Source organism: Dermacentor silvarum, chromosome 1 (assembly GCF_013339745.2).
Source record: "Dermacentor silvarum isolate Dsil-2018 chromosome 1, BIME_Dsil_1.4, whole genome shotgun sequence".
Taxonomy (NCBI): Eukaryota; Metazoa; Arthropoda; class Arachnida; order Ixodida; family Ixodidae; genus Dermacentor; species Dermacentor silvarum.
In genome coordinates this window covers 191376761-191404647 of record NC_051154.1, presented here as the reverse complement: position 1 = coordinate 191404647, position 27887 = coordinate 191376761, and the positions used below count along the sequence as shown (strand labels likewise).

At 48.6% G+C, this 27887-nt stretch overlaps 1 protein-coding gene across 1 annotated transcript in view; it reads right to left on the bottom strand.

The window, feature by feature from the left end:
• The window catches only part of LOC119436558 (carboxypeptidase D-like), a 52665-nt gene extending 29571 nt beyond the window's left edge, over nt 1-23094 (bottom strand). The window contains exon 1 of the mRNA XM_037703437.2: nt 22617-23094. Coding sequence (XP_037559365.2) covers nt 22617-23079 — 463 coding nt within the window. The 5' untranslated portion in view covers nt 23080-23094. The remainder of the gene's footprint in view (nt 1-22616) is intronic.
• Nucleotides 23095-27887: the final 4793 nt, after the last annotated feature.

Sequence of the window (27887 nt, the reverse complement as noted above, 5' to 3'; positions counted from 1 at the left end):
GCGCCGTCATGGCAGGTGTTTGCCCCCTTGAATACGGGATGCGACGCGGACCACTCGTCGATTACGAGGGCTGTCCCGAGCAAGACACTAAGAGGCCCGGCGCTGGTCGCCGTGACCGCCACGGTGCACCTGTTCCCGGATTCAACATCCTTGGGTGGGAACTGCAAGTGCGTCTCTGTGGGCAGCAGCGGAACATTGGCCATGGGTTTCGATCTGCACCAAGTATCACCCCCCATGTACAGAATTTGAGGGTTGCTCTATCATACGCAACTGCCGTCCAGAGATGCCCATGGCGGCGGTTGCACCCGAGACCAACGGAGCCGCTCAGGCGCCCGCGTCCAAGCGGTCACTGGCATCTGTCTATGGATGCGACGTTGGGCCTCCGGCCTTTGTTGGGAGGACCTCTTGCTTACGTTGACGGATAAGGGACCGCGAAATTAAACCTCTGGTGCCACTCGAACGATCCCGGTCTCCGGAATGCCGGCACGGGCACATGCATGCAGTTCGCCGAGCATGGTCACCTGCATTCCTGTCGCGTCGGCGACACTGTCCTTGGCGTTGTCGGGACTGTAGTGGTAAAAAGGGTAGCCGTTTCAACGTAATTAGAGGATTTCTAGTGTGATAAGTATACGCTAAACTGTCTTTCATTGCTTTCATGCTTTATTTGCCGCACAAGACCGGCGCCTGGACGATCCTCGCAGAGAGGGCGCGAAGCATGGTGAGGCCGCTAATTTCACTCGGACGACAGCGGTTTCGCTTGACGTCTGGCGAATTGATTGCGCTAAACAGTTTGTGAAAGCGAATGGCTGTATTTATTATACGCAATCATCGCTTTTAGTTTTTGCGATTCACACGAAATCTATATCGCGAATACGAATATTGGGGCGCTATAACGTAAAGCTATTCCAGACTGTTTCTATTCCATTCATGCAATAAGCACTCCAGGTTAGTAAAAACGTTTTTGGGCCACACCCATTTTACCTGTATGTCGCACGATATCACGACAGCCGCAACAATTTCCCATCTGACATGACGTGTACACACTGATTATGCATGATTAGACGGAACAAAAGAAAAGTAATTATTTCCGATTCTACGCTTTTTTCGCCATGGCGCACCCTCGGAAATAAAGCATTATAGTATGCACGGCCATAGAACGGCTACTTTGCCCAGTTGGACGTTTGTGTTATTTCTGTTAATAACCTTCCATATAAAAAAGTAAAGACCTTTTACGGCCGTTTAAATGTCGCCGCTTTTTATATGTGCAGTAACGCGGCTGCAATTATCACGGGGGAATAATTCAAATAAATCAATCGCCTGTGCAGAAAAAAAATCGATCTTTTTTCCCTGGACCACAGCAACGTGAGAAACCACTCTGAATGGTTACCAGTACAGTTATTAGACGTTTCGGCGATCACACAGTGACCGGAGACGTACGGAACACGTACTATGTCCCGTGACAGCTAGTCGCCGCTTTTCACTCTTAATATGAGAGAAAGAGAAGAGAGAGAGAGAGAGAGAGAGAGAGAGAGAGAGGTTTATTTGAGGAAAGGCAGAGCGGTCACTGTTATTATGCGTCACCGCAGTAGTTTGCGTATGCTTCACTGCATAACAAAGCTGTGGTGCGGTGAAGCTGACTTAGGGTAACCGATCATTATGCAACGCATATTAGACCTGCTGTACATTCTTGTTTTGGCACGTGGGTTAGAACGTGAAAAAAGGACAGAGGAGAGACGCTTGCCCCACGCGCTCTCCCCAATGCATGTTTGGATCTGAAGCTACCGTGAACTGCAATGAAGCGAACTGAGTTAGGCCTACACTGCGTACACAAAAATGGCCTGGACTTCGGCTAGCTACCTAGCGCATAATGACAATTAAGGTGGAGCTGTTCTGCATATGGCCCGTTTATTATTATTATTATTTTTTCTCTCAGTGGGGTTGGGGCAGTTTTTCAGGAGATTTATGGCCGTGCCCGTACAATCGGAAGATTGGTCGGAATTCGGGAGTCTCCCGGGCCAATCGGGAGAGTTGGCAGGTGTGCATGTCCATGCCTCGGAACCCCTGAATAAATGGAGACGTTCTAGCCGACCTAGCCGTCTTCACACTGGTGACCGTGGAGGTCGGCAGCATGGTGCTCCTGCCTGAAGACACAGCGGTGAGCAGCATCCTCGAGCCACCGCCATTCGCGGAGTTCTGGCCCGGAAGCCCGACCGACTGGCTCCTCAAGTTGAAGGAACGATTTTACCTCCGTGGCATCATGTCGCAGTAGGGCCGGAACCAAATCACGGTAGCTACGCTTTCTGCTGCTCTTCGCCGTGATGTCCCGCCTCCGGAACCACAGGCCAATTACGACGCGCTCAGGGCGTCCGTGCTGGCCCTACCTGAAGCGGAAGTAGCACGTCGCATTCTCGCTGCCGTGAAGCTAGGACTCCACGCACTTGCATGCCGCAGCGCCAGCCGCGTCGAGTCGTACGCCAATGGCAATTACTCCTAGCGGTCCGTCACTTCAACCGCGTTCCGAACCAGCCTGTGGTCCACCACCCGGATTTCCTACAGCTTCCACTCTTTCCCTGGCAACGCCTTCCAAAACGGCTGTCAGTCAAGACTGCGCCCTAGTCCCTTGCCTCATCCAGCGCCTCCTGACTTTCCTGATCTTCCTCAGTTGACCATGTTTCCCCATGGCAACACGCCTCGCACGCAGCCCACCACCATTACCGATAACTGTCAAGGTGTTCCGCTGCAGCGCCCAGCAGACCTTGCGTCGATCACTAGAAGCCAAGCCCCGTCAAGGTTGGGGCCCTACCACTTGTGGCCTCAGCGCCGCTGAAATTCACTCGTGTACTACGCTATATGGCAGCTACACACCAGCGCGAGCAACACGGCAGCAGTGGCCGCGCCCTCTTTGCCGAGACCTTCCTGTCACTTGGTCGACTCCTGACCTCCACCCTGACGACACTTGTAACGGCGACGACCGACAGAAGATAACCAATCCCTGCGGAGCGGTCGGTCTAACCAACCTCGCCGTCTCCACAGGTTCGTTGGAGATCGGCAAATACCGAGTTCTATATGCTCAAGTTGGCGTCAAAGAGGTTCACTGAAGAACGGCACACACCCATGCAGTGCCCTTCGGGATCGGCCTACATTTTTAGACACCCACAAAAACGGTCACGTAGTGGCTACAGGAGACTGTGTTCAACTCGCCAAGTATGCTTCGTATTAACACGCGTGGCTCTTCCACCGTCACCGGAGGTTGCGAGCACAACAGCGAGTTTTAGGTTAGGAGACGCAAACCGCACCTAAGCGTTGGATGTTGCGGGCCCTGCGCGCTCTTTTGTGCTCGCTTTGGGTTCTTTTGTACACCCGGCGGTTTGCGTCCCCCAACGCTTGGGTGCGGCTTGCGTCCCCTAACCTAAAACTCCCTATTAGGCCATCCTGCCAACCTGTGAACTTCAAAATTCGTAAAATCCTCGGACACGACACCGAGGATGAAGGGGAAAACGCTTGCACAAAGGTGTTTATTTTTTCTCTTTTTTGTTTAGGATTGCTCTGTGCACACGCCTGTAGTAGGATACATATGCATTTCATTAACAATATTTTATCTTGAGACGCAGCACACAAGCAGCAGCCAACTTAGAACAGCAGAGACTGTCAAGGAGCACATTTTTTTATATTGCAGTGGCTTTACCAGAAAATTAGTTGCTGCCGATTTCACCTGCTTCAGGAACTTGCTCGAAACAAACTTCCAACAGAAAGTTCAGAGACCGACGAGTGAATCTTTCTGGCGAACACATGATTTCTTTTTCGTAAAGTTTGACGTAACATTCGTAAAGTTGTAAAACAAGCCCAAATTCGTAAAGTTTACGAATAATTCGGGAGGATCGGCAGGTATGCAATAGGCGGTTCACTTATTTCCGACAATTTTTTTGCTAGTCCATTGCATTAAAATGATCCGATTAGTTCGGTTCGAGCAAAGGCACAGGTAAACAAACAAGTAAGCAAAAAAACAAAAGAACACTAACAGCCAAAGAGCAAAACAGTATTAGACCTGCTGTGCTCGAGTGAATTGAGTATTTAATGCAGCTGGACAGAATTCTAAGCTACATAAAGCTTCACAGGTAAAGCGCTGCGATTCAAACTTCCACTAATGCCCCCCCCCCCCCCCCCCCCCCCAAAAAAAAAAAAAAAAAAAGACTGACCAAATTCCTTTGCGCATTGCTCGGGCCGCAGAATCCTATAGCAGATGCTAGTTTGTCGTCTATAAATTTACGTACGACCACTTCGTGCTTTCAAAATTCTACCGGGACAACAAAAAAGAAAAAATATAATTTGTGGCACTTAACACTTCCGGCACTGAGTTCTCGTTCCACGTAACGCCTGGCGTCCCATATGGCATAGACCGAACGAAAATATACATATTTGCCACTTCGACTTGTTTAAACAGTGCTGGTACCTTCAGATCCAACTGTGCGTGTCTGCAACGCTTCCGCTGAGACTGAGCGCCGTCTGTTTATAGTGCTGACTGTGCTCAGTTCTACCAGACAAGGCAATTTCGCTGACCGTTGCGGTCTCGAGCATGTCTTCCTTGCTTCTACAGCGCTGACGGCGTAATAAAACACTGCCTGCAATCTGCAGCATGTTTTATCTCCGACCTTTCAACTATTGCTGAACTCTCCATCCCGTTCCTTCAATCACTACAACGCGTCGTTGGCACTGCCGATACATATATGGTGACCCCCCCAACCATTAACTGACACCCCCCCCCCCCCCCCGCGCGCTTTCTTCACAGTTTTTCACAGTGGGTTCTGGCTATTTAATGCGAAGGAGAGAACATAGAATGGGAGGCGCGTGAGCCTATAGGCACAGCTGAGAAATTGAAAATTCTGCGGCTAGTTTAATTAATGCCAACGCGCGTGCGTTGGGCACTGACGCGCCTATTATTAAACTAATTATCACGTATCACCCGTCACCCCGTGGTCGGCACTGCTGACGTCATGTCTCCGAAGGAACCGTCCTTTTATTTTAGAACGGCTATATATTTAAATATTGCTTAACGTCCCCGTAGAAACACCCGATATATATACCGCTCTCCAAACCTCACGTGGAGGCGTGCGGACGATTTGGAATGACACCGTGGAGACGCTTCTACTGCACGGAATGCGCCAACTCGGCAAGGGACTGACAGATCGTCAGCCGATCTGCGCAGCAGACAATGGCTGCCACCGAAGACGAGTGAAACAAGGGGCGCACTTTTGTTTCTGCCCCCTTGTTCGCCGTCGAACCGCGCAGCTCGCGAGACGGTATATAATGCAGTACAGTATATGTACTGCAGCTGGGTCCATCGCCTTTGACAGGCAGCGCGCGAGCGAGGATTCGCGCAGTGAATGCGTGTCAGCCTGGCAAAACGTAGCAGTGCCGCTTGTGATAAATAACTATATTTCAGCGGAGGTCCACGAAAGATTGAAAGAGAGAGGGAGAGAGCTAGGGTAAAATAAAGATTGCGCTTTTCTGTCAGTCTCTTTATAGCGGTATACAATCACGAGACAGGCTCTGTTCGAAACGCACTCGTATAATGGTGCTTATTGCTAGCCACGCGTTTCTTCCGCGGGACAGTACAGGCAAGCATGCAGAGGAGTTGCGTTTAACTGTGGGCCCACCGCGTATTTATTTATTTTATGACGCCGGGGGCCACCTCTTAGCGCGGCAGAAAGTTAGGCGGAGGAGGTGCGAAGTACGTCTGCATGCAGCCGAATGCAGCAGCGTCGGTGGCTGGGAGTCGAGGCTTCGAGATAAGAAGCAGGCAGGCTTGCACACCTATCACCCACACGAGCATACAGAGGTTAAGGCCACTTTATGCAAATTAGTGCAAAGACGCGAGGTTCAAACAACAGCATAGAAATGATGTGTTCAACGATGGCATCTTGCTTCTGAATATGACGTCAACGTATCAAATCGCGCCGAGGTATAGCCGCATCCAGGTGGGGGTGATATAGAGAAACGCTCTTGTACTCGGGTTAAGGATTAGGGAGCCCCTCCACGGGCGTTTCTCACAGCCCACGGACCACGTGGATTTCTCAAACGGCATCAGTTATTAGTATTATTATTCAATAATCAGTGTACATTTTCATAAGTGCATTGGCACCCTCTTCCGGTAAGTCTATAAAAATATTTGAAACATTCACTAGGAGTAACTACGCTGTCCCTTCATGCGAGTGCCTATATATATATATACTACATACCGGGTGTTTCTGCGATGACATTATTTAAAAAAATTATCTGTAGCAGATAGCACCATTCTAATCCTTGAGCTGGATTGCTCAAACAAGCAGACATTATTTGCACGAGAAATCAAAATATATAATCGACTAATTACAAACAAACATTAATTCAGTTTTTAACTAATTACCTTGTGGTACATATTGCAATTTACAAATTGTAGCCGGGGAGTTCATAAGGCGGATCCAATTGGAACGAATTCCCAGGATGACACCAGTTTTGATATATTAATTCCCGAACTTTACGAAGGAGTGCTTTGGCGGCCTATTTATTTTTGTGCTTCGATGCACGAAACGGCGTTTTGTTGAAAAAGTAAGTGGAACGACAGTGCATTTTTACCGCAAGTTTGATAGTGCATATCTCAAAAATTATGTCATCCACAGACCTCATTTCAATTAGATATGCCTTGAAGTCTCACCGGCTACAATTTGTAAATTGCAATATGTGCCGTGAGATAATTAGTTAAAAACTGAATTATAGTGAATATTTGTTAATTAGTCCATTACGACCTTCGATTTCTCGTGCACGCAAGTAATGGCCGCCTCTTCGAGTAGACCAGCTCAAGGACTAGAATTGTGCTATCTGCCAAAGGCGATCTTTAAAAATTACTTTGCAGAAAGTCTTCCAAAAAGTATTCGCAGAAACACCCGGCATAGCAAAACACGCATGCATTGGGAAATAACAGGATTATTTCAAAATATATTCGATGCTGTTTTTTTTAATGACGTCATTCTCGAAAACAATCGCGTCCATAGTACCACGGTCTGTTCTGCGGCGAGGTAATTCGTCACATCGCCGCGAGGCAAATATAGACAACGGCCATTTGAGGGCTCCCGACAGGGCTTTTCGAGCCATAAGAGCTCTCTCAAAACGAGCGCTTAGAACAAGAATGCGTTAAAACAAGAGCGCCATCAACCGTCTCGCACTGCACTGCACATAATCATGTAACAAAAATAAGTGCCATTGGTTATATACCGCACGCCACGTACAACTGTTTTGAAGGCGAAGTGGTGAAGGGGACAGCAGGCGGCTGGCATATACGGCTCATCAGCCCTATTGTTTCAGTGATGTCAACAGACGTTGTTCGGAGACTTGAATTCCTGTCGAACAGCTCGTGAATTGGCGATGATGAAAAAGGGCCCAATTAAAGCTCGGTCATCAGATGTAAGAGGGATGCGTGGTTATAAAGAGACAATGCCCTGTAGGACGCTGATGATTCGACATTAATAACAGGCCAAGCACAACAGGCGCGCGCCTTCCTGTAAAGAGGTATAGCGCGTCACCTGTAACGCTGCCGCTCACAGACAGCTGGCATGGCACAGTTAAAAAAAAGAAGCGTAGCTTGCACTAGAGGCGCAATGCTAAAGAGACATCGGAGCTGATGGGCACCTAGCTAGTCCTGGCTTTTGGGCTAGGCTAAGCAGTACTACCAAGCCATCCCCAGCATTTTCCGGAATTTATTGATTATTGATCGATTATCGATTAGCTATTGATTGGCTATCGATTGGCTATCGATGACTGACTAAGCTTAAGTAGTCCCAACCATGCTTAGCTAGACTTAGCCAGGCTCAGCTTCGCTAGTTCACAGGAGTATGTGCCATTGCGCTCGGACCCTTTCTGCACTACCTCCAGGATCGGCACACTGTTTTCTGGCTACGACAGACAGATTACGCTCGGCATAAACAGCTCCGCTGTTAAAAGAGCCTTGAAAGTAACGCGCCGCCAAGGCTACGGAAGGGATTGAAAGAGAGAGAAATGGGGGAAGGGGAAGAGGGATTGGCCTAAGCGTTCATACCACCACTGCACTGTTCAGCCAGGTCTATTTAGGTGGAATCATTCCGGAAACCGGGGCGGCAATCCTATTTCTCTAACACTTCTGGTTTTACATCGGCAGAAATGTACAGACATGCTTTCATTCAGATGACGTGGAAAACGAGCTGTAGTTGAAATTATTACGCGAGTATCACGTATAACCACTTCTGCTGAGGTGTGCGTGAAACAGTATGCCTCTTCGCTTGCGCAATTGAAGTGAGCTAGGCTTGTTGACTCCCAATGAGATGAGATTCCAGCTCGGGAAAGCTTTTCGTTATTAGCCAAATTTTACCCACATCACGACTACACCTCCTTCTCAAGATTACCTACCCCGAAAGGAAGCAAAAAAAAAAAAAAAAAAAGCACACTGCGCACCAATCTTTCATGCTGCACGTATGTTTACATCAGAACATAGTGTATACAGGCTGGGCCAAAAGATTACGGGATGCCAGGTCCGCGACAGGTAGCCCATTTCAGATCCAGGGCTGCGTGGGTAGGCTCAGGAAATATTCTGCTTTCTCTCAGATCCCGCATTTCCCTGTCCGTACCTTTATATGCCAGCAAGGAATAGTATACGGACTCCGTGGTCCTCGAAAACAAATCTCAATTAGTTCGCAGCGAGGCATGTCGGCCGTGAATTTGAGGTTACGCACAGCGATAAAATTCGGCTCTTCCTCGAAACTGCGCATACTACTTTTCTTCATAACCTTCGCTATGTATTACCATATGTATTGAGAATTGACGTTGCAAACGTATAGACGTAAACGTTGCACAACTTTAATCAGAGTCGGGAAATGCAAAGGACTGTATACGTCTGGCTTTTACAGGGCGACGTGTGCCACGAACGTGTGCCATGTCAATACATATAGGAGTGTGATAAACGAAAGACAGATTTCAATTTGCGAGAGCCCTTTGAAGTACGCGGCTTGTAAAAGTTGCAAATAGATGGTGTGTTTTTTCCCAGGCGCTTGCAACTTCGATAATCTCTGTTCTTTAAATATCCGGCTTTCTTGGATGGATTGTCTTGGATTGCTTTTATTTTGTGCTGCATGGACAATTAGGGCAAAAGCGTGAGCATTCTTACAATTACACTAAGCGCACTCTCTCTCTCCTTCTCGTCTTTCCTTTTATAAAATTTGTCTGCACCCTCGCCACTACTATCAGACCGCAGAATATAGTTCAGTTGATTGCATTGGTGGGTTGGGGGTGTGAGGCAGCTACGTACGTCGCAGTTGCACACACACAAAAAAAAGAAGGACAAAAAGAAAAAGAAAAGGTTCTGTCTATTGCGCACGCACATTCTACCTTGCTAGAGACTATATAGACACCATTTAGTACAAGTAAACTATAAGGAGGATTCTCGGGAGGATTTTGGAATGTAAAAACCAAATTGATACGTGTTAAGTTCACTTTTTCTTTAAATGTTCTTTGGAGGACGTCCCAGAAAAATATATAGCGGCCCTGCAATCAATGCCCAAGTGTTCTTATAGTCTCTGCACACGGACATAGACGGCAGCTCATTGATACGTTGACCACGGCGCATAGCAAACTCTCGCCTCCAATCATGTAATAACAGGAGGGTTGGTGTGTGTAGTTTAAAGAAGAAACAGTTAACGCCTGGTGGTTGCACTACATTCTGCGGACACGTTTGAACACATCTTCTGTAGCCACCGCTGAAGTATATGGTGCGCGATAAGTAGGTGCAGGGAACAGCGCTACTGCGGCGTACAGTGCTTTTCGGGAAAGATTGAAAATGTGATCCAGGCTGAAACAGACACTTAGAAAAAAAAAAAGTCTCAACAACCTTTTTAAGAAAAACCTGAGAGGCATCCGGTGTTTGCATGCATATTTCTTAGGAGAACCTCTCTCGTAGCACCAAAATAGTAATAATCACTGGTTGGCAGAAGTTATGAAAATGCACCGGAAAACCCACTGCTTGGTTGCTAGAAATCAAAACTATAGGCGCTCATTGCGTTTTAGCAACACTTATTTTGTAGTTCACACTGTGAAGCAATGAGACGTGACGATCCCTCTGGCTCCTAAACGTGGTGGTCTATGCCTGGTCCAGCTTTTTGCCAGACAGTTGGCCTCCCGCTTATATTTCCTTCGTCATGTCGATCAGTTTTTGCGTGTGCTGCTGAAACTCCGTCTTGTGGAACAATCTTCCGGACCTGGTCGTGACATCAGCCAACATGCGCAATGATGCGGCGCTTGGCAGTTTGTGCATGGTTTGCGCAGCATGCAGACTCTCAGACTGGTGGCATCTGTGCATATATTTCGGAGTCTACAGCCGTCATTACTGTAGCGCTTGAAAATGACGTTGTGTGCACCAGAAATGACTTTTTATTGAGAAGATGGCATGCAGTGTCCGCTTCGACTGCCTGCTGCTGTCGCACGAAATTACAGAGCCAGAGGCATCGCTTATGTATGCTGTTTGTTTATTTGTTTGTTTTGTTGTTTGTTTTACAATACCTTTGCGGGATTGTTTGAAAACGCACCATGTAGAGCCCAATAAGCTAAACCATAGTTTTAAAGGCCAGAACAGTTCTCGAAGAGAATGTCCATGAGGTCGCTTGAAAACGCTCACTGCATTCGATATGTATACTTTAGTCGCAGATGTTTAAGGTCACAATCGTTAGGCTGCTCGTTGTTGGCTGTTATTAACTATAAACATGGACATCTGGTACCACATGCAGCGTAGACTGGACGAAATACGTATCTGCGAGTTGAACGTAAAACGCGTCACTCTTTGACGTAACTGCAGCTTCTTTCTATATATCGCACTCGTCGCGGCGGCTCAGCGGCTATGTTCTGTTGCTTAGTGCGAGGTCATGCGTTCGATTCCCTGCTTCGGCGGCCGCATTCCGATTGTGGCGAAATGCAGAAACTATCGTGTATTTAGATGTACTTTGAAGAGCCCCAGGCCATAAAAATTAGAGTTTCAGAATACCCTTACAGCTGCCACCTTCGTCCCCTGTATGCTTTGCGTTAAGCCGCGCTATCTGCAAGCGCGGCGTGTCTTAGCTATCACGTGCAAAGCCAGCAGAATATAGTTACGGTGAAAAATGGCGGTGTTGTAAAACGTTCTTTTAATATGAGCAATTCAGCATCACATAGAAAGCAATTCAGCCGTAAGGTACAGCGCGAAAGAGATGTGCCGAAGATACGGGAGGTAGTTCCACGTGGTTGCCGACGCACGACGACGCGATGCCGAGGCAATAGGTACAGTAAGTACAAAACGGTTCAAAACAAATTTTATTCATAAAAGTGTATTTTTTATTGTTTTCGTTGTCGTTATTGTTTTCGTTGTTTACAATTTGCACGAGCGAGCCAGGTTTATTCATACACCACGTATATGTACCGCGTAATGCGTAGTGCACATTCTCCATACCTTTAGGCCAATGCCGTGTTGGTCGGCTTCAGTTTACGTGCGGTTCTGCACATATTTTGGTGTTTCTGTAATACGAGCCGGAGGCTTCTTATTAGCTTTTTATTATTAATATTATTATTATTATTAATAAGCTTATTAGCTTATTAGCCGCGTACACAGGTACGCGGCTGTTTGCTTGGCGCGCATTGCATTGTATGAAAGCACCGATTAAGAGACAAATTTTGCGTGCAATTCGGGCAGCCCTGCAACACCTCTCTGTTCACCCTTTCTTACGTTTCGGTCCTTATAACCTTCAGTAGACACATTTGCCCCGCGGGCTCACAACATCGCGTCAGCGTGGGATAACAGCCATGACTGGCTGGAGAAGGCGCAGCGTATGGAGGTCTTGCTCAGCTTATTATGTCGCACGTTTCCGATGACATAGCGCGCAAGAGATTGTCATTCTGAAGACAGCTGATGTCATTCGATGCGCCTGGAGGAAAGAATCACGAGTTACCAAATCGCCCGCATTCGATCGAGACGTTTTGTAAGCGAAACAAAATCATATGCAATTGCAACGGCGCGGCAAGCTGCGAAACTCTTTACGTAACTTAATTGTGTGATGTGCTCATGCGTTCCGAAATGTACGGCAATGGTGAGCCGGGTCCGCGTATAGGATAACTGTGTTTCGCGACTGTTAGGGGGGAGAGTGGGAAGGGGACAGGCTCGTTGGAGGTCGCAGGGGCACAGTTTCTAAACAAGATTACTATACGGGAGGTATAGTGAAGTTATAGACCTTTTCATTGGGCGAGGAGGAAAGGGCGCGCGACGATCCTTTCCTCCTCTCTGGCTTGTGCGAGCCGGCGCGGCGCGGCTTGAATGTGTTGCCGGTAGCGCGCTGCGCAACGATTTGGAGGTGTTTTAGCTAGTTCTGAGTGCAATTTACGGGATGTCAGTTCTTACGAGGTCGTCGAACAACCACTGTGCAGCCTTTAGGTGCAGCAGTAGCTACAGTATCTGGACATTTCTCTTGGATATGCAAAAATGCGACGCGCATCATCAGCCGCGGTGTGTGTATGTGTTGTGAACTATGTTGGATGTATCTGTTTTCACTCGACGAAGAGGTGTTGTAAAACATTTCGATCAGCCACTGGCATCGTTCTCACGCATTTTAAGTCTAGTTGACTTCAAATCACTACGTCTACGTTAGCCTCCTGCAACAGGCCGAAGGCTTTGCTCAACACAGCGAGCACTGCGGTTGGCAAACCAACATGATACACACAAGCTTCGTGTTTCGATCGGCATTGCCATTTTGCTCTGTAAGGCACAATATACAAAGGGGATCGTATAAAGAGAATCCAACAGCTATTTGTAAGGACACAATTTCCGTAAGATGGGTGAATGCGTCGTAGATGACTGACTTACGAGACTGAAAAAAAAAAAGAAAAAGAAAAAAAAGTTCATATGTCCGTCTTTTGCGGCAAAATAAACCAGAACAGGATATAACGACGCAATAAGACTTCGCATGGTTGTGCCGCATGCTTGGACCACTTGGACCATGCGCTATGTAGAACAGGTCTAAAACACAGCATTAAGGACTGCCTCGGAAGCTCGCGCAGTCTGCAACTGGACGAATTCGACCACTTGAAAAGTGTGATTCACACTGTAGGGTGTGCGGTTATTATTAGGCAAACTATTTTATTTGTGGGCGGAAACCTTGCCCAGCAAACAAGGATGTCACCCAGTGTATCTACAGATAACAACTTGAACGCTTGTCAAAGTAAACAACACAACTCATTCGCCAGCAGAACGGTACCCACGCTGTTAGGATCGTCAAATGTTTCGAATTACTCACTGCAGCTAAACCAGAGCTTAGAATTACAGTGCTGAGAATGTTGCAGTATGGTAACTTTCGTGAAACTAATTTTACGAAATACCTAACTGATATCCGAGGCTGATTGTAAGCTCAAACAAAAGCACACCTCGCACTAGGCGCTCCGTCGACTGCCCTAACGCCAGCAGAAACTCCAGCCGCTTAATTACTTCAGACTTAAATTCCTTCACTATACGCCTCACAGGACCATACCTCACGTAGAAGACGCCATTTCATGCTATTACAGACCGCGCGAGTGCGACAAAAATCCACCAGAAACTGCCGCCGAACGTATTGACCCTTTTCGCGGCGATCCCGTGGGCGCTGCCATGTTTGATTACGTGGTGACGCGTCCATTCCTTGCCTCAACTGCCTCCGTTGCCTCCTTGTTTACAATAGAAGTGTATGACGCCGGCGCGGCTTATAAAACCTCTGTTTTCGGACATATCGTAGATGGTGACTAGGTGGGCGACACGAAGCTTTGATCACAGCTTCAGAGAACATGCAAAAACGCTTTCGGAGCTGATTAAGCTATGTCCAAACGGCGCAAGCAGCGTATATTGTGCTTGTTCTAAAAGCTGGGCTAAATATGTATTCCAAGCTATCCAAACATTCCGCTCATGAATTCAGTCAGGATTAGTGTGTTTTGGTCTTTGTTCTTTATTCGGCAAATGTTTTGAAGCAGTGGCTTGCCAGTTTCTGACTCAGTGAAGTTCCTCGGTGCGGCCCCTATCTGATTATTATCTGCCTAATCGCTCGCGGGTGTGCTCAGTTCCGATAGATTTGTTCTTGCTGCACACAAGGCTTGAGACGTAGCTCTTTTGTACACTGTAATACCTTGTAGCAAATATATATTACAGCTAGTAACTCGCTTACTCTTGTGGACCGTCACGAAACATTCAGCTTCGACCATTCGTGCGCCATCGGTGTAGTCCGTCATTTATTGTGCGTATACAGTGCGCATATATTCAAGTGTGCGCCCATTCACTTATTCTTGATACATCGGCGATAGAGTGGGCGTAAATTTTACTGCCATTTGAGACAGATGTGTATAGATAACGAGCGCGAAACTTACTATGACAGGAAACGGCGCTACTCCCTTTGTCATTGTTTAACGAGTGGTACTCACTCTTGCCGACGTTCTGGGGGTGAAGCCCTTTCTTTGAAGGTTAGCGATACAAGGCTGGTGGATGTGCAAATTTCTATATCCTCGAGGAAAGCCGTACATCAAGAAGTGCCGGTAACACGTCCGGACAGTTGCAGCAGCGGTCCGCGAACTTGGCCACACACATTCATTCTATTCCTTAACATGCCAGTCACTATTTTTGCAGCCAACTACTGCACACGTCTTCAGTCCACGTGATTCAATCTAGCATGATTGGAGCACAGTGTGTTAGCGAAAACTCAGTTGCATTTCCGACAGCTGATCGCACAGAAGCAAGGTAGAAGCGGTAATGGTTTCGTATTCGTGCGCGGTCGCTGAGGAGACGTATGGCGCGCCGCCGTGAGCGCCATCTCGTTTCTCTAAAACAAACTGCTCCGCGAAAAGGGTCAATACCATAGCATACAACACGAGCGTTCGCCCAAGTCAGCATACCAACTGCCCATAGATGGCGCCATTGCCTACACAATGGCGGCGCCCATGAAAAAACGGTCTATAGAAGTGCTAGAATGTTCCCATTGATCAAAATCGTCAGCATTTTATAATCTTTGATTTGACTTGCAGTAGATAAAAACTGGCTCTCTCAACCGCTCACATAACGGGACGAAGAAATCGAGTTTCAGCAGTTTGAATAAAACGGTAGCTAGCTTTGACCAAAACGCGCATCCTTGCCTTGTTGTTTTCGCGAGAATCAGCACAACTGTTACAAGCGACGCAGCCTTGTCTTAGAAAGTATTCGTTCGTGGATAAGCAAAAGTGACTAACGTGCTAGCTAATGACTAACCGTCGCAGGCGAAAGTACCTCAAGGCAACTGTTCGAAAAACTTATGAAGAGCGTAAGTTTTTTCATAAGCATTATTTGTAAAAAGTGAAAGAAATAAATAAAAAAGAAAGAAATTTGGCATTGCACATTTAACAGTGCTCACACGCGTCACGACATGGTCCACGCGCGGCTCTGCCAAGGCGAAATAGGTGCGACCGAGATGCGCACGCTCCGACATTATGAAACAGAAATGCATTTGAAACCATGCAAGTCAGAACCTCACTCACTGCTACTTGTTACGTTGCTCACTTGTTAAAGAAACCCATTCATGCAACTTTTTCTCATCACCAGCATGCACAAGGAAAATTACCGGCTTTGAACGCAAATTCGGTGTTCCCTTTCATATTGGCGTACAGTGTACCCCCCCTTTGCTGGCGGCATTTTAGCCTTAACGGTCGTGCTTGCCTCAAACTTTCCACATCGGTGGTTCTGGGGCAGGGAACGCGATGTCCATCATTTACGGGCGCATTTGTTGTTAGAAGAAATAGCCGCACGGATTTTGCTTCACCTCGCGCATGCCTCTTCTGCTCGCCCGTATATACAGGTGTGTGCTGCGTGGTTCCGAACGTCAGCGACCGGAAAGACCTACTAAGCGCACTGCATTCCTGAAATCTGAATAGGCCCTTGAACAACGGCAAAATGTTGTTTACCAGAGTGCGCACATTGGTTATTGTCGCATTTTTTTTTTTCGCCAGACGCTTCCTTTTCAAAGAATAATTTCCCTGAGCCCTTGGCAATGACAGCCAATGCGTGTGGCACTTTTGTTTCGCCGTGGATCCGCGCAGTGAAGCTGCTCGCAACATGGAAACCCGAAAGCATCTTTATTTTTAATTCTGGGTGCTAAAACCACGTTCTGATCATGAGGCACGCCGTAATGGGGGACTCCGGATTAATTTTTACCACCTGGAGTTCTTTAGCGTGCACCCAATGCACGGTACGCGGGCGTTTTTACATATCGCCCCCATCGAAATGCGGCCGCCGCGGCCGGGACCTGATCCCGCGACCTCTTGCTTAGCAACGTAACGCCAAAGCCATCTCAGCAACCACGGCGGGTACCCGAAAGCGTATTTTTTGATGATGCTAATTCGTTGCGCACTTCACGTCCGGTTGAAACTCACACCCCCATGTCCATCCTTTACTGGGAAACAAGCGCGCTACGTCGGTAACTGCTAAGCGGAATAAATTCCGACATGTGGAACCAGAAGCCGGGGTGAAATAAGGAAACCGACGTTCAGAAGAAGAATGTTAGAAAGATTTTGAGGAAGCAGGCGGGGAACGGTAGTAGGTTCTGAAATAAAAAGTTGACTCATGCCACTCAGAGACCTCAACATGTGTTCCGCTCTAGCCGACGCGCAAAATAGAGACTCTATTCCAACTGGTGAGCGCGATTCTCGGAGTAAATTGTCAACGTTCAACGCTACATGGTGAATCTAGTGGCAGTATTCAATAATGTAGACTGACAACGCTAGTTATACGAGCCCAATGTTTTGAAAGACGCAACGGTGTGTTTCCGCAAAAGCTCAAGAAGTGGTCGTTGCCAACCATGGTATATAGGAAGACAGCCTATAACTTGCATCATGGTCTATCATAATGAGCACGTTCGCAAGAATACCTTTAACAGAGACGAAATCTGTTCAGACAGTGTTCAGCGCGAGCTGCGGCTAAGTACACGTGAAACGAAAACAACGCTTCTGTCGCGCATGCTCGATCCAGAGCTGCTTCGCCGTATTACCCACAGATGCGCAGCTATTCTAGACACGCACGATCCTCAGGCCATCCCCTTAGCGCAATATGCGACGGCCGTGTATGTATAACTCACTCGGTGTTAAAAGCAGCGGAACGGTTGGAACGCTGGAAGAGACTAATGTGAAAACCACGAAAGAGGTTACGCGCGCAGACCGCAGAAGGTAACAGCGGCCACTAAGCAGGCGCTCATTCTACCGCCACATACTCTGCCCTACCGCCGCAAGCTTTTGTCAGTGCTTGTTTTTGATGGACGGTAATTAGTAGCTCCTAACAGCTGCCGCTCTCCCATCGCCGGAAAGTTTGCCTTCGGCCAGACTCCGCCACCATCTGTTCGCGATGATTGCGTCCGTGCATCGGTGACGGCAAAGTCGACGTAACTCTCTCTGTGCAATTCTCCATATAACGACCTCCCCACGCGCAGGCTTCACTATGGTGCATATTTGCGGCGAACAAAGCCATCTTGCCGGTTACGAAAAAAGCGTCACTCGGAGTGCGGCGTTCACTTGGTAACCAAACTGACCGGGGGCGCTATCCCGTTATGCCACGACGGTAAAAACAACCTTCTCCTGAAAAGTAGGCGCGTCACCGCGTGCAAACCTTGCCGCGATTATGCGAGTCCGGCGCGAACCACCGGACTGTGCTATAACGGCTCTCTCTTTCCAACACCGTGTTCCTATTGTTCGGATTACGCCTGTGCTCCGCTAGTAAGGCTCGGCAATAAAGAAAAAAGAAACAGCAGCGAAAGCTGATAGCAAGAGATAAACTGAGCCGGCCTGATCAGACAAAGTGCACGCCCTGATTCCTAGACTATACGTAAGACAGTGTTCTGGCCTTGCGCACGTATCTTTAGTCTCAAACTTTAGCTTTCTTTCATCGCGAAATACTCTCGCAGCGTTCAGAAACAAGCGGAATGTTGAGTCGTTGGAAGGTACTTCGCTGACAACTGAGCGCAGTTTCGACACCATGCAATTAGACCTCATGCATGGTCCATACACGTTTGCTCGATTACCTCGCTTTCGGCGAAGGTATCACCCAGAAAAGAAAAAAAAAAGGGGGGGGGGGGTTGAGGAAACTTTGATAAAAGTGCTACAATTAGATGGGAAAAAATTGTTTGCCTATATTTATATATACAGAACAGGGGACATCCGACAAGTAGCAGCAGAACAGCGGCCTTGCGAGATTCCGTTCACGAAGCTTACAACACAGCAACAAATTTCAAGACCCTAATGCGCCGTTTTTTTTTTTTTTTTTTTTTCCCGATTTGGCATACCACAATTACTATAGAGGCGCGCCCAAAAGCAATCACACCGGTCACGAAACGCGTACATAGCATCGAGCCAAGGCAAACGTCACGGTCGTTGCCCGAAGCACGCGAGGGACTTATCCTGTGCACGTACGTATGTGCGGAGTGCAGAGAGCGCATTGATCCCGCGTCGGAGAGTGGCTCTTCATCCACTAATCGGAGAGTACAGCCTACGCTTCGACTAGGGGCAATTATAGCAGCTGGTCCGGGAGCGCTAAATGACCGGCGTAAGCGAACAAACAGACGACGCGGAGCGTCGACGCACAACCTAATCCGCGCGCGGCTTTCCGGCCTGTGCGTCGGCGACCAAAGTAAATAAAAAAAAAAAGAAAGGTAAGCGCGAGCTTAGAAGCAGCAGCAGACCAAGAAGAAGCAGCAGCGAGGCGATTTACGGCGCCACGCCGCTGACGCGCGGAGCTCACACACGCGCCCGCGGTGAGAGAGAGAGCGTGCGAGGTGTGTGCGTGCCAGGCTGGCCAATTGAAGACCGCTTATTCCGTGTGTCCCAGGAGCAGCGGCATCAGCGCGACCAGCTGCAGCGTTGGAAAGCAGTCCGCGGACAGGCTTTTTCTCCTTAGTTCCAATTCCCCCTTTCAGATGTGTGTACGGGCGTCCAAGAAAAAGGCCCGCGGGAGAGGAGAACGCGTGCTTGCGTGTTGTAAGCCGATTGCGATCGAGAAATGAGACAATACCGGCGGTTACCATCAGAGGGTATAGTCTCTATTTAGCCGATGGTCTTTGGTAAGGAAGCATTCCACAACACGTACGAGAAGTATACGTGTTAAGCGATTCAGTACTGTTAAGCGATTCTAAACGTAGTTTGCTTTTTTTCGGAGAATATCCACTGTCTTCGCTCGCTCAAGAAACCACGAACCAGCAAAAAGAAAAAAAGAAAAAAAAAAGTAATAATAATAAAGCGCTCATTTTTCCGCGTGCTAGCTGAGCGACCGAAGCGGCACCTAGTATACTTTCTACGAGTAGGGCATGGCCAGTTTGAATATAGTTCGTTTCAGTAGGAACACGAAACGGCGCGGTGGGGTCAATTGAGGAGCGAGCAATATATATATATATGTGGGATCAGCGATCAATGCGGTGAAAGGCGATGCGATGGGACACGCAAGAGAAAGGAACGAGCATTCACACACCGATGTAAATACATTAGTTATGAAACAAACGGAAATAAAAAGTGCAGCCTAGAGAAAGTCTACTATTAGGGCCGTACTCTGTCTCCTAATCCTAATGCTACAAACACAGCGAGTACGAGTTTCTCGCAGCGAAAGCTTTGTAGTTGAAGAAAAGTTTAATTTGGCCTGAGAATCAGACTCGGCAGCGCCACCTGACCGGGGAGTCGTTCCGCCAACCGAGCTATCAACGAAATGCTGGCTCGTGACAATTATTTCACATTTTAAATTCGTTATTTAGCAGAAGAGTTACGTGGGCGCAGTGATCAACGTCGTCCGTCGTGAAAACGTAACAAAGCATTACGGTGCGTTATACTAGAGGGTGACGTCAATTTGAACGCTACCATATGGTTACGAACGAATCCCGCAGATTTTTTTTTTTTTTTTTTTTTCAAGGCGGTGTGAATTTCGTATGCGGCACGCAGAATTTCGCGCGCTGTGCCCGTCTAAGAATGTGAAAGAAGACCGCGTTACCCGCCAACAACGCCGCACGAAATATGTGCTCCGTTTTTGTTTTGTTTTTTCTCGAGAGACGCGTTGCGACTATATATGATATGCGCTCTGAATCCATTTTTTTTTTTTTTTTGGCAGTGAAAAGCATTGAAGCTTCGCACGCGACGGAGTACTCGGTTCTCCGCGCTCTTTCTCGTGCAGCATATATAAGCAGCCGCACAAGACGGGCCTGCCGCGTTCCGCACAGATGTGCTTGACCCTGTGTATACATACGCCACGCGTGAGCTCCCGCGCCCACGCTTGTGTGACCGTCGAGAGCGGGACGTCGATCGATGGTTCGGGCGGCGCGTCGCGCAGGTCTCGTCCGACGGGTCGTCGCGAGTTCGTGAGGCTATTATTATATGCACGTGAACTTTCCGCGGTTATCCAGAAATACGACGAACGGCGCTCGAATGCTGGGTTGTCAGTCGCAGCGGCGGCTAGAAAAGCGTTGTCGGCTACTCGTTGGCGGAGTCGCTTTAGGGAAGCTTCGAAATTCGAACGCTGTTTGTAGTGGTTTTTCAGATGCCACCCTATAGGAATGAAGTCACGTTGCTATCGGCCAAAGCAATTTCACTCCGTCAAACTGCTAAACTCAAAAGACAGATGAAGTGGTATCCGCGCCACTTATAAGCAGGGGAGTAAGTTAAAAAAACAAAACAAAAAAAGACAATCAAGAAAGACGAAAGAAACAACATGCCTTCCTTAAAGAAAGGTGCCCAGGCACCTTTCTTCAAGGAGAGATTGAAGAAAAACTGTCTTTACTCACCAATGATTTGCTGGTCATAACCATATTTGCCACTTATTATTATTATTACTTATAAGATTAATTATAGAAATAGCATATAGGGAAGAAGAGGAAAAACAGGGCGACGAACTGCCGCCACGAGGAGCAAATTGCTTGCTTGCTCCAGGAAAAGCGTACACAAGAATGCAGAAGGGGACGAAAAAAATATAAAGAGAGAATTAAAAAAAAAAAAAAAGGACGGCGGATTGTATACCCCATACCGCACGCTAGAAAAAAAAAAAAGAAAGAAAGAAGAAGAAGAAGAAAAAAGCGATTCCTATCTGTCAGCAGAACACTTCGTGTGACTCCTCTGTAGGCTCCCAGATGGGGCTGCATGCCGATAGTGGTCGCTAATTCCTACCCACCTGGGGGTCGTATGGCTTTACTGAACTGGCACTGTACTACAGTATATTAGAACTCGCATTAATGTCAGTACTGTACCTCTGTGATAATACACTACTAGCAAGGTGAATTATGGTGCAATTAATTGATGCTAGTCTTAAAGTCCCAAAGTAAATAAATTTTATAACCACCTGCGGTTTCTGCGACATACACCTAAACCTCAGTGCTGGAGCGTTGTCGCTCTCCTCCCCCACTGTATACAGCGCAGTCGCCGCTATTCGGAATCCAACCCTTGAGACCTGATGCTCAGCAGTCGGTCGCCACAGCCACTGAGTCACCGCGGTGGGTCTACGTCATTCACGATGAGGATTCGCTGGCGCCAAAAAAAGAGATGAGAGTCGATAAGCTATGCGCGCGATCAAGTATATGGTACGTCTCTGACGAAAAAACGGCGAGGCATTGCCTACTTTCGAGCATACTCTCTGCGTCCAGCCCCTGATCTCGCAACTCACTTAAATTTATAAGTATACGTTCCCCAGTGTAGTTAATGTCGCCCTCAGTTTCATCGCCACCAACGAAAGTGATATAAGCGTCATAGACGGAGAAAGAATGGACCATTGGCTAATCCCCCAATACTTTACGACCCCACGACTGGTCTGTTCCAGCTGGTGAGAAAAAAAAGTTGGTGACGGCCGCCCTTGTACCTTTGCTCCCGCCAGTAGATTACTATGATTACTAGAGTTCTATGATTACTGTCCTCCATTCGATCATTCTTATTCCGATATAACCACGCATGAAGCCTACAAAGAATTAAAAAGAAAGAAAGAAAAGGAAAAAAAAAAAAAAGGTTTCGCATCTTCATGAGCTGCATTCACATAGTACCATATGCTGTTCAGTGAAGCATACACTTAAGGTTCGCGGATGTTTTTGATACCCGAAAAAAACCAGGAAAGATGTATAGATAACTATAAAAACTTAGAGTTGACTCTTCTTTATATTCATAGCACTCACTTAGTATAGTGACTGAAAACAAAGCTGACTCAATGGACTGTTTACGCAGAAAACGATTCAGACATATTTCAAAGGACCTTCGTCTTTGTTGACAGCTTCAAGGTGCCAAGTTTCATTCGACGTGCTCATAGTTAGCGTGTCTTACACGCTAAATACGAACATAAATTTGGCGCGTCGACCTCAATGTTCCCCATTCATCCTCGCTGTGCCAAGTTCCAAGATGTATTTACAATTCTGAGGAGACATTCGTTATGATGAGTCTATATGCGAAATACTTTAGACAAGCCACAGCATGCAGGTCTAGCATATAGTAGTGGGAATCTAAGCCAACTGCTGTTCTACTCTCTGAATACGTTCCCACCCAATGCACCTAGTTCGCGGGAGCTCGAGAGCACCAGCGCGAGAAGATGTGCCCCCAGGGGTGAGCGCCCTTGGACTTACACAGTTCGTGGACGCCAGGCCTGTCGGTCATCTCGAGCACCCACAGGGGCTGTCCCAGCACGCTGCGGTGACCCAACTCGTAGAGGTTGGTGATGTCCGGACAGGCACGCGACACGCGACGCAGCTCGTCGGCCAACTCAGTGTTGTCGTGATGCTTGAACTCGAAGCCATGGTACTCCTCCGAGCGTTGATCTTCTCCGCTGCTCCGCTGCGGCAGGCTCTCGACCGGCGAGGTCAGTGCGAGAGCCGTCAACAGCAGCAACAGCGGACAGGCAGTCCGCGGCGCCGGCCATCGGAGCCGGCGCTGCTGCCTCGGTTCTGAGAGGCCGACCATGCACGCACCAGCGGCTCTCGCGACACTGCGCGAGCTACAGCAGACGGCGCGGCACACACGCAGAGTGGGGGCGTCGGCGGCAGCGGCCAGCGTTAGCCCCAGCTTAGCCTCCGAGCCCGGTGCCTGCATAGCTTGCGCCGTTGCGGGGCTGGCCACCGAGCTTCAGGCTCCTCTCTCCCTCTGCGGTTGCACCTCCCCGTCTTGGGCTCCAGCTCCGTTTCCACGGCAGCGCCGGATGCGTCACGTATGACGTAGAATTGACGCGCGTCACGTCACGCGAAACGATCGGCGGCCCGCACGCGCCATCTTTAAAGCAGAAAAGGGGAATGCGGGTGTGCCTCTCGCTTGCGTCTTCTTCCTCTCGTAGAGCGCGAACCCCCCGCGTGAACGGGACTGAAGGTCGTGCACGGCGGGTGGGCGCTGAACGGGAGGTGTGCTGCCTGCGCATGCGCCGCAGTGATCGGATCCGTTCTTTCTCCGGGAGCAGTGGGGAAAACGTGCTTTACATAGCTCCCCGAAAGAAAAACAAGTCTCTCGCCCATATGCACTCAAGCGAGGCGTTTGCAAGTGCGGGTAAAATACAGGCCCTCTCCACGCGTGGAAAAAGAAAAGAATTAGAGGATGCGTGTAAGGCGTGTGTTCACATCCTCTACATCGGCTGACAGGGCCTGGAGAGTGTATCATTTTCTGTTCAGAAAACTCGACGTTATTCTTGTATTGTCTCACGTGAGTTGAGCGCAATAAATATGTTATTTCTCCCAATTCAACTGATGCAGATCTGCTTTTTGATGACGTATTACCAAACTACGCAAAGTCTCCGCCTGCGCGTGTTTTTGGTCACCGATTACATGGTTCAATTTCAACATCACCCCTTTCACAGACGCAACTGAAACATTACAGAAGGCATAATTTGGCTACATAGCTTAACTGGTCTTTTGCTCTCTGCTTGTTATACCGCGATCTTTCTCGTATTCTGATAATTGTACTGGCCACCATAAAGTTGGGTCCTCAGCAGCCTAAGGTAATAATTGGTAACGATGCTCCCGGTTAGTGTTCATTTAACCTCTGTTAAGGAGTTCCTATTATGCGCATGTTTTCGGCGTTTATATACCAAAAACGTTGTGTGATTTCAGTTCCAAGTGTGTTTCCGGACACATCGGAACCTTTTCGAGTCCACCTATTTTCTCGCTTTGTCGTGACTCAACGGCCCGGTTTTATATATTCTACCAATATTTCCCTTTATTATATAGGCGCTTATATGTTCTACCAATATTTCCCTTTATTATATAGGCGCTCAAATTAAACGACTTTTAATTCTCAAGTGCACTAGCTGAACCGTCGCCCCTGCCTTTCTCCGATGAGTTTCTATGCCAGCAATTACCATGGATCATGGGCAAAAGCCTTTCAGGAAAATGCGAGATGGCCTTATCAAGCTTCCGCTGCTGAGTTCCGAGTCAAATTTCTTACGTTTTTCTTTCTTATTTTTTGTGCGTGTGTTCATAGTTATCTCTGGTACTAATCTTTGTTTTATTGCGATAAAACAGAGGCTCTTTTTCTGTTGTCGCCGTCGCCATGATGTTCCTTATAAACTCCAAGTGCGCTAATATCGCGGCCGCGCGCCCTATGTTGTGGGTGCGAGTGAAAGCGTGCATGCAAGTGTGAGCCTAAAAGTGTGGTGACTCGATCTCGTGTGCGCAAAGGAGGAAGCGTGCCGTATTCCATCGCGCGCAAGGCAAGGCAGCAGGGAGGTGAGGGGGTGGGCGTTTAATTCCGACGTCAGCTGCGTATGGTGCGGCTCAGCGCGACCGCGCGGGCCATATATCTTAAAAGCCATCTGCGGTGGGTACAGAGTCTAGGCGCGCCGAGGGCTAGTGGTTTCGTGTTCGCTGTGTTCTCGCCGCTTAGTTCGCGCTGAAGCGAGAGGCAGTACGAAGGGCAATTCGGTCGCTGTTGCTGGCGCCCTTCCTCACGCCAGCGTTATAACCGCGAGTGTCCGCGGTCATCGCTTGAGATGTGTTCATGTTTGGTTATGTGTGTGACACCATGCTTGTTAATTTAGTAAACGAATACTTATAAGGCCGATAAAATTATTATCCTTACTTCGTATAGTTGTCTAATAATTTGCTATCCCAATCAATGTACTCAGTCAGTCAGTCAGTCAGTCAGTCAGTCGGTCGGTCGGTCGGTCGGTCGGTCGGTCGGTCGGTCGGTCGGTCGGTCGGTCGGTCGGTCGGTCGGTCGGTCGGTCGGTCAATAACTTTATCGAGGTCCTGAGGAGTTTTAAGCCGTTGGAGATTCCAGGCGGGGAGCTCCTCTGGCCAAAACTGTAGGCGACGCCGAAGTCGGGACGGGCACGTGGTGACGCTCCGCCAGTTCTTGGGCCTTGAGTTGGAAAGGACGTGTTTTTGGGCTAGTTGGTTCTTCATCATCAAGTAATAGGCAGCGCCAGAATATGCACAGGACCAAACGACGAGTTGGAGTTTGAGGTCCGGCCTTTTGAGGGCTTCTTCCCATTCGAGCTCACTGGAGAGAGGGCCCTTTGGTAACGTGGTAAATTGCCATAGCATGTGCGAGAGTGAGCAATTAAGTTCTGGGCAGTCTGGGCAATTTGCTGGGATGTCTGAGTTGTAGTGACTTAGTAGGCCTCGTGACGGATACGAGTCCGTTTGTAGCATTCGAAACGCGGCCGCCTGCGCGCGTTCGAGTTTGGCGTGCGGGAGCGGGTATTTGATTCTGCCTTTTCGATAGTGTGAGGTGATTTCGTGGTAAGGGAGTAGCGGGTCATCAAACTAAATGTCCAGCCCCTGGGAGCCCGTGGGACCGTCGCGGCGGGCAAGTTCTCGCGCACGGTCGTGGGCTGTTTCATTGAGGTTAGGTTTTTGCGGGTGAATGTCTTTCCCCATGTGAGCGGGCCGGAACCAGGAGAGGCATCGTTTGCTCTCTTTTGAGCTCGCTAGTAGTACACGCGCTACATCTTTAGATACGTTGCCGCTTTCGTAGGCCCGAATTGCGGCACGCGAGTCCGTGAGAACATGGGTAAATGTGGTGTCTGCCATGGTGATGGCTACGGCTATCTGTTCTGCTTTAGCGCTGGTGGCCGTTTTAACCGATGCGGATGATCGTAACGTTCCGTTGCCGTCCACGACTGCTATCGCGAAAGTCGATGTATTGCCGTACTGGGCCGCGTCCACAAAGGCGGTGGCTTTACGATCCGCATCGATGCGGTCGAGAATCGCGCGGGCGCGGGCCCGGCGTTTCGTTGTGGGTGGACGTTTGTGGGAAACTGCGAGACTTTGTAACTGTGTCTAATTTCGCTCGGTAGGGTAATCGCGGGCTCAAGATTGGGAGATGGGGAGACATTAGCTTCGTTTAGGAATAGTCTACCGGCTTTGGACGAGGATAGGCGAAGTATTTGCGCCATATAGTCTGAGCCTCAATCACTCCGTCGATGTTGTTGCGCATGCCTAGCTGATCAACCTTTGCTGTACTTGCTCTTTGTGGAATGCCCAAGATCTGTTTGATGCTCTTGCGAATGAATGTGTTTAGTTTTGTCTTTTCTATTTTCGTCCAGTTGTGGGCAGATGCGACGTAATTAATGTGGCTCATAAGGAACGCGTGGTATACGCGCAGAAGGTTATCTTCGCAGAGATCCGCCCTGCCGCCCCGAGACTCTGTGGATGAGTCTGATCAAGTTTTCGGTTTTGGCGGTTAAGTGTTTGATCGTGAGTCCGTGGCATCCGATGGCTTCGATTAGGCGCCCAAGAATGCGTATGTGGTTGACAGTCACGGAATCTGTTGTCCATCTCTTGTGTGTAGTGTGATCGGAAGTTCGTCTAGAGGAGTTAGGTAGCAGACTCCTTGACAAGACTCGAGAAATAGAGTTCCGATTTCTTGGAGGATAGTTTCATTCCTATGTCTAGTAGGTACTCTTTCGTGGCATCTAGAGCAGACTGTAATGCCTGCTCCATATCTGCCAGGGAGCCTCCAAGGCTCCAGATGGTGATTTGATATGCGTATAAAGCGCGGTTTACGTTCGGGATGTCTCGTAGTTTGTCTGCTAGTCCCTCCATCACTATGTTAAATAGTAACGGAGAGATGACTGAGCCTTGCGGTGTTCCGACGGAGCCCAGCGTGTAGGGGTCCTGACTTAGGTTGTAAGACTCGCAGTCGGGCTTCTCTGCCTTTTAGAAAGGAGCGTACGTACTCCTGAAATCTCTGGCCGAGGCCGAGGCCTGCCACAGACTCCAGTACGAAGCGGTGCGAGACGGTGTCGAATGCTTTCGTGAGATCGAGGGCGAGGATGCCTCGAACGTCTCTTGTTTTAAAGTCGAAGATCTGTCTCTTTAGGAGTAACATGACATCTTGGGTGGATAGGTGGGGTCGAAACCGTACCATGTTGTGTGGGAGGAGTTCGTGTTCGTGTTACTCAATGTAGCGTGACACTCGGTTTTGAATGACGTGCTCGGCTAGTTTACCCACGCATGAAGTAAGGAAGATGGGGCGTAAATTGTCGAGGTTAAATGGTTTGCCGGGTTTTGGAATGAGGACCACCGTGGCAGTGCGCCATTGCGTTGGTACCTCTCCTGTCTCCCACACGTGGTTGATGTCTTTCGTGAGTAATGTAATGGCTTGGTCGTCTATGTTACGTAACATACCGTTGGTTACCTCGTCGGGTCCTGAGGCCAACCTGCTGTTTAGGTTGTGTAGTGCCTCTCGGACTTCTGCTTCCGTGAGGGCAGTATCTAGTTCGGGAGTGGTTTCGCACTTTATGCTCGGGTAATCGTTGGGGTGAGCGTCGCCGAGCGGAAGGTATCGTTTGGCTTTTTTCTCCAACCTGTTCAGGACAAGTTCGCGGCTTCGATTCCAGTCGTGTTCCGATGGAGGCGGAATGCAAGAACGCTCGTGTATCGAGTGCACTGGGTTAGAGTGGTCAAGAC